This window comes from Molothrus aeneus, chromosome 27, assembly GCF_037042795.1.
Source record: "Molothrus aeneus isolate 106 chromosome 27, BPBGC_Maene_1.0, whole genome shotgun sequence".
Lineage (NCBI taxonomy): Eukaryota > Metazoa > Chordata > Aves > Passeriformes > Icteridae > Molothrus > Molothrus aeneus.
In genome coordinates this window covers 4,941,079-4,958,129 of record NC_089672.1, presented here as the reverse complement: position 1 = coordinate 4,958,129, position 17,051 = coordinate 4,941,079, and the positions used below count along the sequence as shown (strand labels likewise).

General features: G+C 56.3%; 2 protein-coding genes across 2 annotated transcripts; one reads left to right on the top strand and one right to left on the bottom strand.

Annotated features, from left to right (window-relative positions):
- Positions 1–11: 11 nt before the first annotated feature.
- On the bottom strand, positions 12–8,016 carry LOC136566810 (heterogeneous nuclear ribonucleoprotein M-like). The gene is made up of 3 exons (XM_066566121.1): positions 7,878–8,016; positions 5,276–5,445; positions 12–189 (listed from the first exon to the last, which is right to left on the bottom strand). The coding sequence occupies exons 1-3, from the start codon at positions 8,006–8,008 to the stop codon at positions 125–127; spliced, it is 366 nt and encodes a 121-aa protein (XP_066422218.1). The 5' UTR covers positions 8,009–8,016; the 3' UTR covers positions 12–124.
- Positions 8,017–8,885: 869 nt separating this feature from the next.
- YJU2 (YJU2 splicing factor homolog) lies at positions 8,886–16,373 on the top strand. Its single transcript, XM_066566120.1, has 8 exons — positions 8,886–8,967; positions 9,550–9,650; positions 10,248–10,392; positions 12,468–12,602; positions 12,765–12,946; positions 13,344–13,464; positions 14,492–14,663; positions 15,650–16,373. The coding sequence occupies exons 1-8, from the start codon at positions 8,944–8,946 to the stop codon at positions 15,739–15,741; spliced, it is 972 nt and encodes a 323-aa protein (XP_066422217.1). The 5' UTR covers positions 8,886–8,943; the 3' UTR covers positions 15,742–16,373.
- The last annotated feature ends 678 nt before the right edge of the window (positions 16,374–17,051 follow it).

Sequence of the window (17,051 nt, the reverse complement as noted above, 5' to 3'; positions counted from 1 at the left end):
CCACCTCCTCCCATCCCACGGCACTCCTGCCCTAGAGCCACTGCACATCCACACACTCTGAGCCTCCCTGGCCTCCTGTCCAGCACACAGAAACATTTCAGGTAGAAAATCCACAAAGAAACTCTCAAACACTTACCCTTGACTTTCCTTCAGCGTCCATTAAGAGCTCCACGTATGTTACCTCACCAACTACAAATCAGATTCCAGACGACACAGATACCAAGGGAGAAAAGCCAAGAAAACAATGGGAATTTAGAACAATCAACAACCGTGTATGGAGCCTCTGCCTTATAAGAAAGCCCAGAAACACTCCATGTTCTCTAGACCACAAAACTGGACAATTACAGGTATGCAGTAAAGGCTTCAAGCACTTCAATATGTTCTTGGTTTTCCTCCACCTCAAAAGACAAATTTCCACAGTTCCCTGGATCTTTAGTGCCCACTCGTTACCTGAGGCAATCCAAACCCATGGGAAAGGCTGCAGGAACAAGTTTCCTTCACTTCCCACAGGATGCAGTCCTGGCTCCATAATCCAGAATTTCAAGTGACTTGTTTTTGTCAGGATTTCAAAACAAAAAAAGGAGTCACACTGAACCAACAGATCAAGAGATCACTGCCTGCCTGCCGTTTATTTTAACAGGTTTTTCTTAAGCCACAATAAATTCTATTTTAGCATTAAAATCTGCCGTATTTGCTCTCAAGACAAAACTGTCAACAGCAAAAGGCAGTTCATGGAAAACTCCACCTTTCCTCACAGGATTGGGATTGCCTCTCTAGGACCAAATAGCCCTGGCAGGGATCTCCAGAATGCAACTACCCAAATGGCTGCTGCCTTTGAAGGGACTGGCATACAGAAGAATGGAATAAACACTTTTCAAAAAATATTTTTTTATTTCTGGTTTTAGAAGTCCTAGGGTTTAAATTTAAACCAGGAGGAAGGACTCCAAGCTGCATCATCAGGACAGTGGAATGTTTTATTTGTGGGAAACCACGAGCCAGTTGAGTATGAACAGTTGAACTGGAGCAAGGAGCTGGGGTTTCACAGGACTCTGCCAGGCACAGAGGGAGGTGCTCAGCCTGACCTCCCCAAGGCCAGCAATTTACAGGACACTGTGAAAAACTGACAGCCTGGAAGGGCTCTCTTGAAGCTGGGAAAAAAAAAAAAGAGGAATGCTTAATGAAACCACTGATCTGTAATCTCCATTTCTTATTTTAAACAATAATTTAGCAGCAAGAGCATTCCAGCCAGAGAACAGCATGAAGAGCTCTGATCCACTCCTGCTTTTGGGAAGGCAATGTCTGAGGCTGGAAAAGGCTGGCAAGTCCCTCTGAAAGGGACTCCAGAGGAGTGTCCATTACCCCCACAGCTCCAGCAGCTGGATCCACGTCGGGATCAAGCCTAAGAAGGAATTCCAGCTGTAATCCCTCTGAGCTCCCACCAGAGGGATGTTCCCAAGGGAGTCCTGGGGGCTCAGCACTGCACGAGGCTCTGTCGCCGTCCAGCTCAACAGCAGCAGCCAGAGTCCAACCTCACCTGGGGCAGGAGTCACCAGCTCTGCCCAGCTGAGCTCCACTCCAAACCCTCTCTGAGCCACAGCTTCCAGGGCTGGCGCTCCCCAGAGCAAGGGCTCTCCTCTCCCACCTACAGCTCCTCACAAACAGCTCCCAAAGGAGTTTGCCAAGCTTGAGGGTTTCCAATACCGTTGAACATCTGCTCTTGTGACCAATCCCTGACTCTGAAGCACAAGATCTCCAGGAATCCCTTGGAAAGTTGAGTCTGTGCCAATTTTGCTCAGAGCTTCCTGTTGGAGCCTTACAGATACATGAAAATCCAAATATCCAGCCTGAAGTAGCTGCTTTGCTCTGAAGGACACCTGAACTTCCTGAAGAGCCCAATTTCAGAAGAGCAGGAGGGGGGAATGACACCCCCACTGCAACAGCTCTGAGCCAAGACAGAGCCCACAACCACTGCCACAAAAATGCTTTGATTTCACCTTAAAATGTGCGAGAGGAGCCAACCCAACCCCTCTGCCAGGAGAACGTTGCCTGCAGCTGGCAAAGGAAACCTTTTTTAAGAAGCTAGGCTGGGTCACATTTTAATTGGAGTTTTGGGGTGTTTTTCTAGATGCCAAAGCACAGGATGCCATGGAAAGGTAGCAGGAGCAGATATCCATGTGCTAGACCAGGATAAATGCCCAGTGACCCTGGCAGGGCTCCCTTGTGCCAGAGCACAGCTGGATTCTGACAGGGAACATCCCAGAGCCACAAGTGGAGAAACTTCACCCAAGCACAAGAACTGTTACTTCAGGAGCTTCTCAAGGGAGGGAACTTCCCAAAGACACTGGCTCCAAGGCACTGCAGGTTCAATTAAGGAACATGTTCCCCATGGTGTCTTTAAGACTTAATGTAGAGGAAACTGATTTATGGATTTATTTGAACCTCACACCTAAAGTTTGGAAATGCAGCATTTCCCAAACCAAGAGACTGGAGGAGAATTTACTGCAATAAGCAGAAATCCAAACTGAATGAAGCTTCAGTGCTATTTATCACAGCCACTATTTTTAATCCTCTTTAAAACTTTGCATCACTTTGATCAGTAAAGAAAATGCCAATGTTCAAGGTGGGCTGCTCCAGCAGAACTCCAATACTCTGCAGGGCCTGTCCAGGAAGCTCAGGTCAGGATTCTCAGGGTGACCTGAGGCCCTGAAGACACATCTGGGAACTCCCCAGAACAAGCTCAGACAGAAATAACAACTTTAGCTTGGGCAATTTGATTTTAACAGTTTGTGGCAAACCAAAGAGCTCTGAGAGGTGTGAAAGGTGCAGAGGGAAGCAGGAGCAAGCACAGAACTGGGACAGGGGAAATGCTTTGTAGCAGTTATTCCTCGGCCTCCAGGGCCAAAAGTAAATACTAAATATGGAAGGAAAACCCCAAACTGGCTGGATGTCTCCTCATCTTCTGAAGAACCAGTGATCCAAGAGGATCAGAAAGCTTCACATTTGCAGTGTGAGGCAAAGCAGAGCTGGCCACAGCTCCTCCCTCATTTACAGGTAAAAGCTTGGGACACACAACCCCTGAAAAGTTACAGGGGAGAGAAGAGGAGCAAGTTTTACATATGCAAAGCTTTGGCTGAAAAAGGGAGAAGGAAAACCTTCCCAAAGCAGAGACAGCAGTCAGCAGTTCTGTCACAGATGGGGAAGGGAAACTTCCCTTTTGTGAGAGAATACCCAGACAAAGTGATTTAGGCTCTTGAAGAGCTTGGGCAGCAGAGGGAGTGAAAAGCTCCCTGCAGCCAGGAAGGGCTGAGATTCCTTGGAAAGATGGTGAAAGCCCAAGGGAAACAGAGCAACTCATCAGAGACTTCAGCAAATGGAAGGGGGAACAGGCCAAGGGCAGAGCAGCACAATCCTTCCCCATCCCTCCCTCCCTGGCCCCCCAGAACTCCACACTGGGACCAAATCCTGGGGACTCTGCACTAAGGTAACACCTCGTGTCTGCCAGCAAAAGCAGGGAGTTCCAAACAAGAACATCTCTTCATTGCATTACCAAGGTTCCCACTGCATACCTGTAATTGAGTTTCTGCGACCAATCCACTGCGATGCCCGAGCCACGGCGTGGGGAGAGACACAGAGGTGGCACCTGGAGCAGCCTGGCCACTCCCAGGCTGCAGGAACAGCCCCGAGCTGAGCTCCTGCTGCTACAGCAGCCCTGCAGAGCCCTCACACACCCAGGGTTTCCCCTTGGGCACAGAATTCCACCTGCTCCCAGAGCCTGGGACGTTTGGCCTGGCGTTCTTAACGCTTCCGAAGCAAGAATTCCAAGGGGTCGGAGTTCCTGGGGCTTGGAACTGCTCTGCCTCGGGCCAAGGACTGAGCACAGCTCAGAGCAGCAGTTTGGGAGAAGTCCAGAACATCTCCACAGCAAATCCAAACTGTTGGATTCACCAGCAGTGCCAAACCCTGGGAATGATCCCAGTTTTAGCAGGACAAGCCCTGCAGCCAGAAGGAAAAGGCTCCAATGTTCCCTCAGGAGCATCTGCTGGAATGAGCAGCTGAACAGCCCGGCAGGAAACAATCCCAGCCCGGCCTCTGCCATCCACGGGAACTGGAGAGAAACCAGCAGACACTGGGAACAGGATCCAGCACAGCACAGAGAGTTGGACACCTCCACACCCGGAACACCAACGGCTCTGGGGCAGCCACGGGGCACTGAGGGCTCCATCCAGAACCAGGCTCTGCTCAAGCAGCCCTTGAGGCTGACACTGCTGCCATGGCACAAAACCACTGCTGCCTCTCCAACAGCCCCTCATTAGGGGAGCTCCCAGTCCCCACGGCTGCTCCACAGACTCTGTTCCCTTCTGCCACCGAAGACAAACAATTGAAACCCTCTGGAACTTTGTTTTCCCCTTCTTTAGGCCACACCTCAAACACCTGAGCTGTCAGTCCTTGCCCAGCTCCAGCACAATGACCACTGCCCATGACCCTGGATCCAGAAGTGCCCCACAGGAAATGTTGTGCTGTTACTCTGAACTCGGTTTAGACATTTTAAGGCTGGAGAAGCCAAGGATTTTCTTGCCACTCCACTGCACTTCCAAGGTGACTTGAAAACTAGAAAGCTGGGCACCAGCCTGAAGAAATGACACTACTTTAGACTTGTCACTACCTGAGTACTCAGCTCAATCTCTTCATCTTCCTCAAGAGATGAAGGCGTTAGGTCAGCCAAGGCAGCTCCCATCCACATGGGAATTAAAGGGAATTGTGGAAGGGGGAGCACCACAAACCTGATTTCCTAAGCCCTGATTCCGCTGCAGCACATGCCAAAGCACCAACCTGAGTTTGCAGGTCACCCTTCAACACATTGAACTGCAACCAATGGCAGAATGGCTCTTGAAGCCAGCCCAAACCCCTGCGAGTCTGGGGACACCACTGGATATCCACACACCAGAGCAGCACGTAACCACCTGAATGCCCAAAAAACATTAAAATGCTTCAGAAAGTTCTGCTGCACTTCAAAGCTAAAATCTGCTGAAATCCTGGGGTTGGGTCCCTAAGGAAAACACTGCTAATCCTGGGATGAGGCTCTATCAGCTGCATGCCACAGGAAGCATCCCCTGGAAGGCTGCCAGGGAAGAGGTTGTGCAACACCCAGGAGGCTTCGGGAAGAGCTTTCCCAAAGTGGTGTGGCCACGAGCACCCAGAGGTGAGTGCTGAGCTGCAGAGAGAGCCAGGCAGGGCTGGAGCACAGCACAGCCTCTCCACCTGAGCTGCACTTTACCTTTCTCTTTGACCAGGTCCTTCAGGGACTGCCACTTGACGTCGAAGGGGATGTTGGTGATGAAGGCTCGGTACCTCTTGGCGGGGTTGGCGTAGGGCTCGAAGCGATTCCCTCCCCTCTTCATCCCCTTCTCCTTCTTCTTCTCATTGGGGGTCGGGCGCTCGCCTTCGCTGCAAGGAGAGACCCCTGTGAGCTGCTGGGGATGGAACAGGGGCAGCAACCCCAGACAGAACAAAACCAGAGACCCCTGGGAGCTGCTGGGGATGGAACAAAACCAGAGACCCCTGGGAGCTGCTGGGGATGGAACAGGGGCAGCAACCCCAGACAGAACAAAACCAGAGACCCCTGGGAGCTGCTGGGGATGGAGCAGGAGGAGCAACACAGAGGGAACAAAACCAGAGACCCCTGGGAGCTGCTGGGGATGGAACAAAACCAGAGACCCCTGGGAGCTGCTGGGGATGGAGCAGGGGCAGCAACCCCAGAGGGAACAAAACCAGAGCTGCAGCACTGAACCCCTGAGCAGTCTGGGTGATAAAGAACACAGAGGGAACAAAACCAGAGGAGTTTGGATGCGAAAGGACACAGAGGGAACAAGACCAGAGCTGCAGCACTGGACCCTGAGCAGTCTGGGTGGGAAGGGACCTTAGCACAGCCCATCTCGAAAGGAAAAAAATCAAACCAAGGGAACAAGAAGTTTCAGCCTCAGTCTTACATAATTCCCTTCACTAATCCAATTAATCTCCTTGCTCACTCAGTGCTGCTGGAGAAGATGTAGCAACATATCCTGAGAGGAATTCAGAACACATCAGATAAAACAGCTGAAGTTTCTACAATCTCTCTGCTCTGAGCTTTTCCCAACCTAGCACCTGTGCAGCCCTGCAAATTCCAGGTCAGAAATCCCAGGAAACCCCTTCAGGACCATTTCAATCCCTGAACACACACAACAGCCTGCAGGGAAAAAGGAAATTAAGAATGTCGAGGCCTCTGAAGGTTTCTTTTGATAATATTTCTATTCTCCCTGCTTCTATCACCCAGCAGCCAAAGCTTCTCCAAACACAAGGATGGAAATTTTCCAGTCTTTCTCTCACTGAACTTTTTTAAAGCTTCTTAATTAATGAAATAATTAAAACTCCAAAATTAAGACTTGAAATAGGACAATTCTTTTTCCACCTTCCTTTCTGTTTGGTTGATGAAATCACACAAAATGTAGCTGTGTTAAAAGCTGCACTCAGATTTTAGCTGTTATTTCTTAAACTGGATTTCCCCAAGGCCAGGGGAGTGTTGGTGTTATCCCTGTGGAAATGAGAGCTCTGCCACTTGGAGCTGGACATTCCAAACAGAACTGCACCTGCAGACACAAACAAATTCCCTGGAGGCATCCCAAATGTAAGAGGGTGAGGAAAACCAAAAATCACAGCAGAGAGATATCTTTATTTATACTCCCAGGAATTAACTGGCTGCTCATGCAGACAAACTGCAGATTCCACGTTCCCAGGAGTGGTGGGAACAGAATCCAGGGTGGGAACACCCTTCCCTGTCCCTGTCTCTGCCCCTGCCTGGCTCAAGCTGCACAGTCAATGAAATCGTGTCTGTCAGTATTTTATTGCCCAAAGCACAGTCTGACTGTTCTCCAATGGAAAAAAAAATAAATATGGATCTTTTTCCCCTAAAGGGACACTTGGAAAGCTGTTCCTGCTCCCGGGAAACACAAATCCAAGCTCGAGTCTGCAGCAGGAATCACAGCACACCAGGTTCAACCTGATTCTTATCACCCTGCCATGAAACCGAGCACAAAAACGCCCTGAGGGAGAGAAGTCCTTTCTATTCAGTGCATTTGGTACCAAAACCGGCTTTGCCAACTGTGGAATTTCCATCGAGCATCAACACGAGGAAGTGAGAACCAGCAGAGGCTTTTTATGCCCTTCATCCCTAGGTTTACAGAGCCGGAACTGCAGCGCTGCTGATTCTGGTTTGAATTTCTCTAACGTTTTACCGAGGGATTGTGCAACACCTCCCCAGCACCACCTTAAACTCTCACCCTCGAGGTGTCTGCGCTCCTAAATCCCCTCACACGTAAATTACCTCCAAAAAGAAGCACAAAAGCGAGCAGCAGGATGAGGGGGGTGCTGAAAGCAACAGAGCTCTTCCAACTTACTGAGAGCACAGAAAGTAATGAACTTAAACATCCCCACGCTGGCACAGCCTGCTCCGCCCAGGGAGGCCCAAACTCCACCAGAACTCAGCAGCAGCTTTTCCTGAGGGGATGGGGTGACCCCAGGGGATGAGGGGGGACCCCAGGGGATGAGGGGGGACCCCAGGGGATGAGGGGGGACCCCAGGGCTCGCTGCCCGCCGGGACCGGGCCCAGAGCGCCGCGGGAGCCCCGAAGGCGCCTTCGGGACGGCCCCGCCCGGGATCCCAAGGCGTGCCCGGAGGGGGCAGCGGCCGCAGAGGCAGGAGCGGCCCCGCACCGGTATCGACCTCTCCGGGACCCCTCGTGAGCCCCGGTCCGTCCCGCTGCCCGCAGGCCGGGCCAAGGAGCGGGGAGGCCGCATGCGGCCCCTCGGCCCCACCGGCAGCGCGGCCCCTCACGGCCCTCCTACCTCTTAGGGGGCGGCCCCCCCGCGCCGGCCGCCCCGTTGGGCGCTGGCGGAGCCGCCGCTGCCGCCGCGGCCGCCGCCGGGGGCGGCTCCATTTTCCCGGGGGCGTTTTGCGAGGCCGCGGCCGCCGCCATTTCCCAGCGCGTCCTTTGTGTGGGGAGCGCGGGGCACGACGGGACGGCGGCGCAGGCCGGGCCGCCAGGGGGCGCCGCTCCCCGCATGCGCGCGAGGGGGAACGGGCGGTGCGCGAGGTGGCGGGAAACGGCGCGTGAGGCGCTGCGCATGCGGAATGAGGCGGCGCCGCCGGCGGTAATGGCGGATCTGCGCGGGAGCAGGGTGGCGACGCCGTGCAGGAGGCGCGGGCAGCACCGGCGAATTAGGATCTGAGAGTGCGCTGGGCTGCAGCCATGCGGTGCGGGCGGGGCTGGCGGCAGCGGCACCGGCACCTGGGACTGCCCGCGCTGGGAGGCGCGCTGTACGGAATGGCGGCAATGGCAACGCCGCATGCGCAGTGCGGAGGTGCCGTACAGCATGGCTGCCACGGCTGTGCATGCTCAGTGGAGTGAGCGAAAAAACAGCTGAAAACTCAACGGGACTCAGAGTCCTGGGTTTTTAGAAAGATAGTGACATTTTAAACACAAACCAGACTGTTTGGGGACTGTTAGCTACATGATGAGTATGCGTCAGGGGGGACCGGGGCCCACATTCCATATTGCTGTGAGGAAGCCGAGTTTCCTCAGCCCTAGATCGCAGCTCCGGGATTCCCCTGCCCCAGATCGCAGCTCTGAGGTTCTCCAGCCCCAGCCGGAGGACAGCCGCCCGCCGGGACCCAAAAATCTGCGGAACCGCTTGTGAGGCCGCGGCTTTCCGGCGGACTCTTGGCTGGGTTGCACAACAGCCGTGGGCGGATCCTTTGACAGACAGATGGATCAGCCAATAAAAGGCGAGGATCGGGGAGGCCGCGGCTCGCTAGACCAATGAGCAGCGGAGTGGGCTGGGCCACTCCCGGAAGCGGTGAGGGGCGAGGGGGCAACATCGGCAGCACCGGGGATCGGGAGAAACCGCAGCGATGTCGGAACGGAAAGTGCTGAACGTGAGTTGGGGAGGAATCCCCGCCGAGAGGGCCGGGGGAGCGTCCTGGGCCGGGCTGCGCCAAGGGAGGGTTCTCCGGGGGCGCTGGGGGGGTCCCGGTTGGTTCGGGAGTCGCTCGGGATCCCGGGATCGTTCCTTTTTCATCCCTGGAAAAGGCCCGGGATCGAGTCCCAGCTGTGCCCGGTGCCCGCCCTGTCCCCAGCCCCGAGCACCGCGTGCCCGTCCATGCCGTCCTTGGGCACCTCCAGGGATGGAGACTCCAGACCCCCTTGGGCAGCTCATTCAGAGTTTATCAACCCTTCCCATGAAGGAATTCCCGGTATCCGGTTTAAATCCCCGCTGGGGCCGCTTCCACTCATCCTGTCGCTGTTCCCTGGCAGCAGAGCCCGAGCCCCACCTGGCTGCAGCCTCCTGGCTGAGCTGTGAGGAGTGAGAAGAAGTGCTCCAGCATTCCCAAATCTGCTCTGTGTCCATAGAAACATTCCCGGAATTCCCAAATATAGAAACATTCCAAGAATACCCAAATCTGCTCTCTGTCCATAGAAACATTGCCAGAACTCCCAGATCTGCTCTCTCTCCACAGAAATATTACCCCCCGGACTTCGATCCGGCCAAGATCCCAAAGCTGAAGCTGCCCAAGGACCGGCAGTATGTGGTGAGGCTCATGGCCCCCTTCAACATGAGGTGAGAGCAGCCCTGGAGCCGTGGGGTCACTCCTGGAGATCTGGGATCACTCCTGGGATGGGTTGGGATGGCCTCAAAGCCCACCCAGTGCCACTCCAGCATCCTCCAAGCCCCATCCAGCATGGGCTGGAACAGCTGGAGGAAGGAGGAATCTCCTCCTTAGGAGGTCCAGATGTTGTTGACTCCAGGGTCCAGATGTGGCCTCTGGTGACCCTGGGCAGGGAAGGGGGTGAAGGAGGGCAGGAGGTGCCACATCCAGGCTTTGTTAAACACACCCAGGGATGGTGACTCCACCACCTCCCCAGGCAGAACATCCCAGAACTTTATCACTCTTCCTGTAAAACACATTTTCCTAAAATCCAACCTGTATTTCCCTTGGTGCAGCTTGAGGCTGTGTGCTCTGGTTCTGTGTGGAGAAAGAGCCCAGCCCCAGCTGAGCACAGGCACCTTTCAGGAGCTGTTCAGAGCGATGAGGGCACCCCTGAGTCTCCTTTTCTCCAGGCTGAGCCCTCCCCTCCCAGCTCCTTCCCAGGGCCTGTGTTCCCAGCCCCTCACCAGCTCTGTTGCCTTCTCTGACGCTTCCCTGCCCCTGGCCAGGTGCAAGACGTGTGGGGAGTACATCTACAAGGGCAAGAAGTTCAACGCCCGCAAGGAGACGGTGCAGAACGAGTCCTACCTGGGGCTGCCCATCTTCCGCTTCTACATCAAGTGCACTCGCTGCCTGGCTGAGATCACCTTCAAGGTGAGCCCCCCCTGAGCCCCAGCCTCTCCCTGCGTGGGCTGGATGTCCTGGTTTGGAAAGACAGGAGGCTGCTAAGGAAGGCAGGAGCCTCCCCTGAAATGGAGAATGTGAACCCTCCCCACCCCTCTGAATTGCTGTAAATTTTAAATTAAGGGGCTCTCAGGCAAAAATATGGGAGCAGGAAATAACAGTTCTTTAATGGGGAAGGAAAAAAATAAAAGGATAAAATAAACAATGCAGTACACTGGAACAACACTGCCAGAGTCAGAACCCAGCCTGACACCCTGTGGGTCAGGGTGTTGGCAGCAGTGCCATTGGAATTGTGGCTCAGCCCTCCTGCAGTGCCAGGGGTGGTTCTGCTGGAGCAAGGGGGATCCTGTAGAGAAGGATGAATTCTGCCTCTGAAGATCCAGGGGAAGAAGAGGCAGCTCTGTTCCTCTGGGGAATCCCATGGAGAAGCCGTGCTGGTGTCTCAGAACCTCTGGATTATATCTGGGTAGCAATGCTTGGCTCCTCCCTCTGGGCTCACATCTCCCCATGGGATGCTGTAGTTCTTATCAGCCATGCAGGGACATTCAATGGCTGTTATCAGCAGGTGTCCCCTCCCCAGGGAGGAGTGATTGTGGTCACTCAGAGAGATAAGGCAAACTGCCCACCTCACAAAAGATAATCTGCCATACAGATGGGAATGGAAAACATCTTGCCTTGCAATTTTCAACACTAGATCACCTTCACGGTCAGCCTGGCCTCAGCTCCAGCCTAGGCTGCATCCCAGGGTGTCACTGTCACATTTTCTGAAAAATCCCTTTGCCAGGATTTCTCTCCTGGGAAGCTGAGAAGCCTCAGGAAAAAAAAAAAAAAAAAAAAAAGGAAACAATAATTATCTGATTGCTTCTCCTATGTTTTGCTGCTTTGGAATGTGGTTTGGAGATTTTTTTTTTAATCCAACAGGTGGTTGGTAGATTGGTTTTCATGTGAGTTGTTTTGACTCCTTGGCCAGTCACAGCCACCTGTGTCAGGACTATGGAAGAGAGAGTCACGAGTTTTCATTGTCATTCTTGTTAAGCCTTCTGTCTCTATCCTTTCTCTATTCTTTAGTTAGTGTTCTTTAATATAATATAGATCATAAAATAATAAATTAGCCTTCTAAGAACAGGGAGTCAGATTCCCTCATCTCTCCCCTTGTTGGGGTTGCTGTAAATTCAACACCAGGGAGCAGCTGGAGCTGTGCCAGGGTGGTGGGATGGAGATCAGGGGAAGGTTTCCCCTCAGGGCAGTGGGATGGAGATCAGGGGAAGGTTTTTCCCCCTCAGGGCAGTGGGATGGAGATCAGGGGAAGGTTTTTCCCCCTCAGGATGGTGGGATGGAGATCAGGGGAAGGTTTTTCCCCCTCAGGGCAGTGGGAAGGGAGATCAGGGGAAGGTTTTTCCCCCTCAGGATGGTGGGATGGAGATCAGGGGAAGGTTTTTCCCTCTCAGGGCAGTGGGAAGGGAGATCAGGGGAAGGTTTTTCCCCCTCAGGGCAGTGGGATGGAGATCAGGGGAAGGTTTTTCCCCCTCAGGGCAGTGGGATGGAGATCAGGGGAAGGTTTTTCCCCCTCAGGATGGTGGGATGGAGATCAGGGGAAGGTTTTTCCCCCTCAGGGCAGTGGGATGGAGATCAGGGGAAGGTTTTTCCCCCAGGGTGGTGGGTGCTGAATTCCCCCAGGAAATGGGGGCTGCCAGGAGCCTTTGGACAATGGGGTTGGTGGGGTTGCCTCATTCAGAGGCAGGAGCTGCTGTCCCTTCCAGCTCAGGGTGTTCCATGGTTCCCTGACTCTCCTGCCCAGCAAAGGCTGATGGAGTGGGGTTTTTTTTTTGGTTCACTAATTTAAGATTTTCTGGTTAATGTATTAAAGAGTGTGGTGGGTTTGGGAAACAACAAAAAACACAACAGCTGAGTCTCAGGGGGGGTTTTTGGCTGGATCAGCCCTTCCCCAGTTCATGGAGCTGGGGGATGTGTGGCTCTGGGGGTGGCTGTGGGCTGCCTGGAGCAGGATCCCCACCCTCAGTGGTTTTCCTGCTGTTCCCCCTCAGACAGACCCCGAGAACACAGATTACACCATGGAGCACGGGGCCACCAGGAACTTCCAGGCAGAGAAACTCCTGGAGGAGGAGGAGAAGAGGATGCAGAAGGAGAGGGAAGAGGAGGAGCTCAACAATCCCATGAAGGTACAAGGACTGCAGGAGAACCTCTGCCACTCTGCCTGACAACTTTCCTGTCCTACCCAAAAATGAGGATGAGGAGGATCCTCTTGTGCTTCATCCAGCACAAGGTGTTGGAGGTTCCTATCAGGCTCTGCTGCCTCAAGTATCCCAACTTATCCCACCCAGGTCCTGGAGAACCGAACCAAGGACTCCAAGCTGGAGATGGAGGTCCTGGAGAACCTGCAGGAGCTGAAGGAGCTCAACCAGCGCCAGGCCAACGTGGACTTTGAGGCCATGCTGAAGCAGTACAAGGAGCTGGAGGAGGAGCAGAGGCGCAAGGAGCAGGAGGAGGACGAGCAGGAGATGAAGTGAGGGGGCTGGCAGTGCCATGGGCCAGGCTGGGCTGGGAGAGGGGGGCTGAGCGACCAGGATTTGGGGGCTGGGAGGAGATCCCAGCCTGTCCTGGCAAAGTGTTCAGGTAGAAGGAGTGGGAGGTCCTTCCCACCCAGCCAGGCTGGGATTCTGTGGGATCTGGGCTGCTGGAGGGGCTCCAATCCCCTGGGAAGTGCCCTCCCATGGGCACAGCCCCTGCTCTGGGCTGGAGCTCCAGATCCCAGGGCTGCCACCCCTCAGGCTTGAACCTGATCCCATAGAACGCCCTGGGCAGGGGGATCCCGAGGCTCCTCTGCCGTTCCCAGCTCCCCTGGAGCGAGCAGGGCCTGGCAGTGGGGTGGACCCAGCTCCAGCACTCCTCTGTGCCAGCAGGGCCATGCTGGAACAGGCCCAGAACCGGCGGCTCCTGGTGGATTCTGACTCTGACGAGGAAGCGGCCAAACCCCGCCCCAACCCCACGGCCCAGACAAAACCCACGGACATCCTGCAGGAGGTGAGAGGGGCACAGCCTGCCCTGCCCTTCCCCAGCCCCACTGCTCTGTCCTGGAGCTCTGTGTGCCCATTGTGTCCCTCTCCGGGTGACACCGGGCTCGTGTCACGCCTGAGCGGCTCCCAAAGGCCGAGTCCCTGTGCACTGGGCTGAGAGGAGCCGGGGATCTTTGGGGATTCCAGGCTGGGCTGGTGACAAAGGCAGGCATGGAGCTGTCCCCATCCTGTCCCCACCCTCCCTTCCTCGGGAAGAGCAGCTCTGCTGGGCCCTGCTGCTGCTTCAGGCAGGATTTCAGTGTTCGGGGCTGGGCTTTGGATTCAGGCAGAACAAAAGAGCTGCCCGCCCCGGCCTGGAGGGAGGGATTATCCCAACAAACAGCCCTGCCCTCCCCCTGCTGTCATCCCTGCCCCAGGGCCCGCTGGGCTGGATCAAAGCTGCTGTGCCTGGGGTTAATCCCAGCCGTGGTCCCTGGCCTGGCACTAATCCCTGTGCCCAGGGCACTCAGACTCACTGGGTCCATGGCTGGACCACCTGCAGGCACCCAGGGCTGCTCAGTGGCCTTGAAATGAGCTGATAAAACAGAAAGAAAACAACTTTTACCCTGCAGGGAGGGATAGGACACGGGGGAATGGTCTGGAACTGAGGCAGGGGAGGGTTGGATTGGGTTTAAGGAGACTTTGAAGCAGTTTGCCCAGAGAAGCTGTGGCTGGAAGTGTCCAAGGTCAGGTTGGACAGGGCTTGGAGCCACCTGGGATAGCGAAAGGTGGGATTGGATGGACTTTAAGGTCCTTTAAGATTCTTTTCTCTGCCTCCTCAGCATTCCCAGGGCCATCCCAAGGCTGGGTTTAGCTCTCTGGCAGTGGGACATGGATCTCCAGGGGCAGCTTTGCAGATCCACATCCCCGTTTGTCCGGCCTGTGCCATCCCTGCAGGGCAGAATTCCCCCTCAGGCCCCTCTCCTCGTGTCTCTGCTGCTTTTATCCCCAGTCCCCTCCAAGCTGGAGCCCCCTGACCCTGGCTGTGCCCACAGGACCCCCAGCCCCAGAGCAAGAAGCCCAGGATGGAGAGCTGGGAGCGCAGCGTGGGCAAGCTCAGCACCAAGGCCCAGCTGGCCGGGCTGGTGGCCCGCAGGAAGGAGAAGGAGAAGGCAGATCCTGCCCTGGAAAATGGGATGGAAACCAGAGGCACCACAGCCAGCACTGGTACCTGCCCTGGCTGGGCCCTGGGGGGCTCTGACACCTCCTGGGTGGGGTTGGCTCCGTGCTCAGAGCCTGGGCTGGGGTCTCTGGTGGGGGGGTGTGAGAGCAGGGGGTTGTCCCCATTTCCAGGAGCTTCCTGTGAGAACAGGGGGTTGTCCCCATTTCCAGAAGCTTCCTGTGAGAGCAGGGGGTTGTCCCCCATTTCCAGAAGCTTCCTGTGAGAGCAGGGGGTTGTCCCCATTTCCAGGAGCTTCCTGGTGAAGCTGAGGCTCCCTCCTGGCTCTTGGCTCTCAGCCACGGCCTTGGGGACAGATTGCCAGGGCCAGGAGCTTCAAAACACCAGATACAGCCCTGGGGACGTCACAACAGCGAGATAGGGGTGGAACAGCAGGAGAACTGCTTTGGTTTGGGGCCTGGTGATAAATCCAGCCTCACTGCTGGAGCTGGGAAGCTTTAAGGACCACAAAACAAGCTGGAAGGTTTTCCAGCACCTCAGTGAGCTGCCCAGCAAGCCAGGGGAGCTGTGGGTTTGGGAAAGGACATTTGGGGGATGGATTTGTTCTGGCCTGGTTGATCCTGAGCCTTTGGCTTAGTGAGTCCCCCTGCCCTCGGGGCATCCCTGGGAAGGGACAGCTCTTGGAGATGTCCCTGTGCTCCCCCAGCCTCCTGCTCCTGCCTGCTGTCCCCTGGGGTGGTGGGAGCCCAGAGCTGGCTCCTCTCTCCCCTTTCCAGGGTCTGGAGTCTCCCAGGGGGCTGTGGAGGGAGAAGAGGGGGTCCCAGACCTCCCAGGTGCTTCCCACAGGGTGGAGGAGGCAGCTCAGCCAAGGGCTGCAGGAGCTTTTAATCCACCTGAATTTATCCTCCCTGAGCTCAGGGTCCATCCAGGGATGAGGCTCCTCTGGGGATCTCCCCAGGCCGCTGTTCCCACACCGGGAACTGCCCTGGGGAGGCTGGACCTGACCGGATCCTCTCCCTCCCTCCCCTTCCAGGCTCCCTTCCAGCAGCAGCAGCAGCAGCAGCCACGTCCTCGCTGGGTTTGTTGGGAGCCTACTCGGACAGCGAGGACAGCGCCAGCGACTGAGGAGCCGGCGGGGCGGGGACAGCAGGGACAGGGCAGGGACGGGGCAGGGTCGGGGCTGTCCCCGCTCCCGGCTGCTCCCGGAGCCCCTCCCGGGGCTGGAAGCGCCGCCAGGGCCCGGGGGGGTCCCGGCCACCGCTGTTGTCACCTCCGGCCATGCAGCAGCAGTGCAGGGAAGGTCTTCACCCTGCAGCAGCGCCTGGTGGGTCCCAGCCCTGCTCCCAGGATGTGTTTGGAAGTGCCAGGGCTGGACAGGACTGTTGTGTGCCCATTCTGGGGGTGCCACTGCCCTCACTCCCCCCAGTGACCGTGCCCAGGTCGGGTTTGGGGTGTCCTGACTCCCCTCCAGCAGCGAGGGGACCTTGGGGCTGTCCTTCCACAGGGGTGCAGGGGCAGGTGGGCGCTCAGCCCCCCTCCTTCATTTCCCAGGGTGTGTCAGATGCCACCTTTGCACACACCCGGGGCTCCTGCGGCCCCTCAGTGCGGGGACAGGGCTGCCCTGCCACCAGCAGCCCCCCCAGCTGTCCCCAGGAGCTCGGGGACAAAGCCCTCCCCACCGTTCAGCAGCCACCACTCCGGAATAAATGGGATCAGGCAGAGCCAGGTCCGAGCTGCATCCCAGAGCTTCATCTTCATCAGAGACTGATTTGTAACGTGGGCACTGTGGGACCCTGCCCCAGGGACCCCCACCCACCCCCGTGACGGGGACCCCCAGTGCCCACCCACCCCAAGTGGGGCTCTCCTCACCCCTGGCCATCAACTTGCCTCTCATCAAGGCACCCACCTCTAATTGCTGAGCAGCCTCTGGGTAATTAACGCCCTCACAGAGGGGTTGGGGGGCCCGGGGGGGGCTCTGGGGCGTCAGGGAGAGCCCGACAGAAACCCAGCCCCCCCCCATCCCAATTAGCATTCTGTGCACATGCCTTAATTAACCTCTTCAAATATTAATGCTGGCCACTGGGCTCAGCCCGGGGCTGGGGGGGCACCAGGGGGGGTCTCAGGCCGTGTCCTCCCAGATGTGTCCCCCACTGCCCAGCTGTCACCACCACCCCCAGCACCAGCTGGGACCCCAAAAGGGACCCCAAGGAGAGGGGAGGGACCTTTGTCCTGGCTGCAGACAATGCCAGGAGGGGACTCAGGGCAGGGCTGGGGGGGTCCCAACCTCCTGCCCCCCCGTGTGGTGCCTGAGCCCCCCCCAAACCCCGCGGCAGGGGGGAGCAGAGCCCCCCGTGCCCCCCAGGATGAGCTCCCCGGGCGGGGTGATGGAGATGGGGGGGTCGTTGTTCCCCCTAAAGCCTTGCACGCCCCCAGCC

Coding starts and splice junctions, on each gene's coding strand:
- YJU2 (XM_066566120.1), top strand. CDS start 8,944: ATGTCGGAACGGAAAGTGCTGAAC. Junction 9,651..10,247: donor ATGGCCCCCTTCAACATGAG/GTGAGAGCAGCC, acceptor GCCCCTGGCCAG/GTGCAAGACGTGTGGGGAGT. Junction 12,603..12,764: donor AGCTCAACAATCCCATGAAG/GTACAAGGACTG, acceptor TATCCCACCCAG/GTCCTGGAGAACCGAACCAA.
- LOC136566810 (XM_066566121.1), bottom strand. CDS start 8,008: ATGGCGGCGGCCGCGGCCTCGCAAAACGCCCCCGGGAAAATGGAGCCG. Junction 5,446..7,877: donor GGGGGGCCGCCCCCTAAGAG/GTAGGAGGGCCG, acceptor CTCTCCTTGCAG/CGAAGGCGAGCGCCCGACCC. Junction 190..5,275: donor GGACCTGGTCAAAGAGAAAG/GTAAAGTGCAGC, acceptor TCTGATTTGTAG/TTGGTGAGGTAACATACGTG.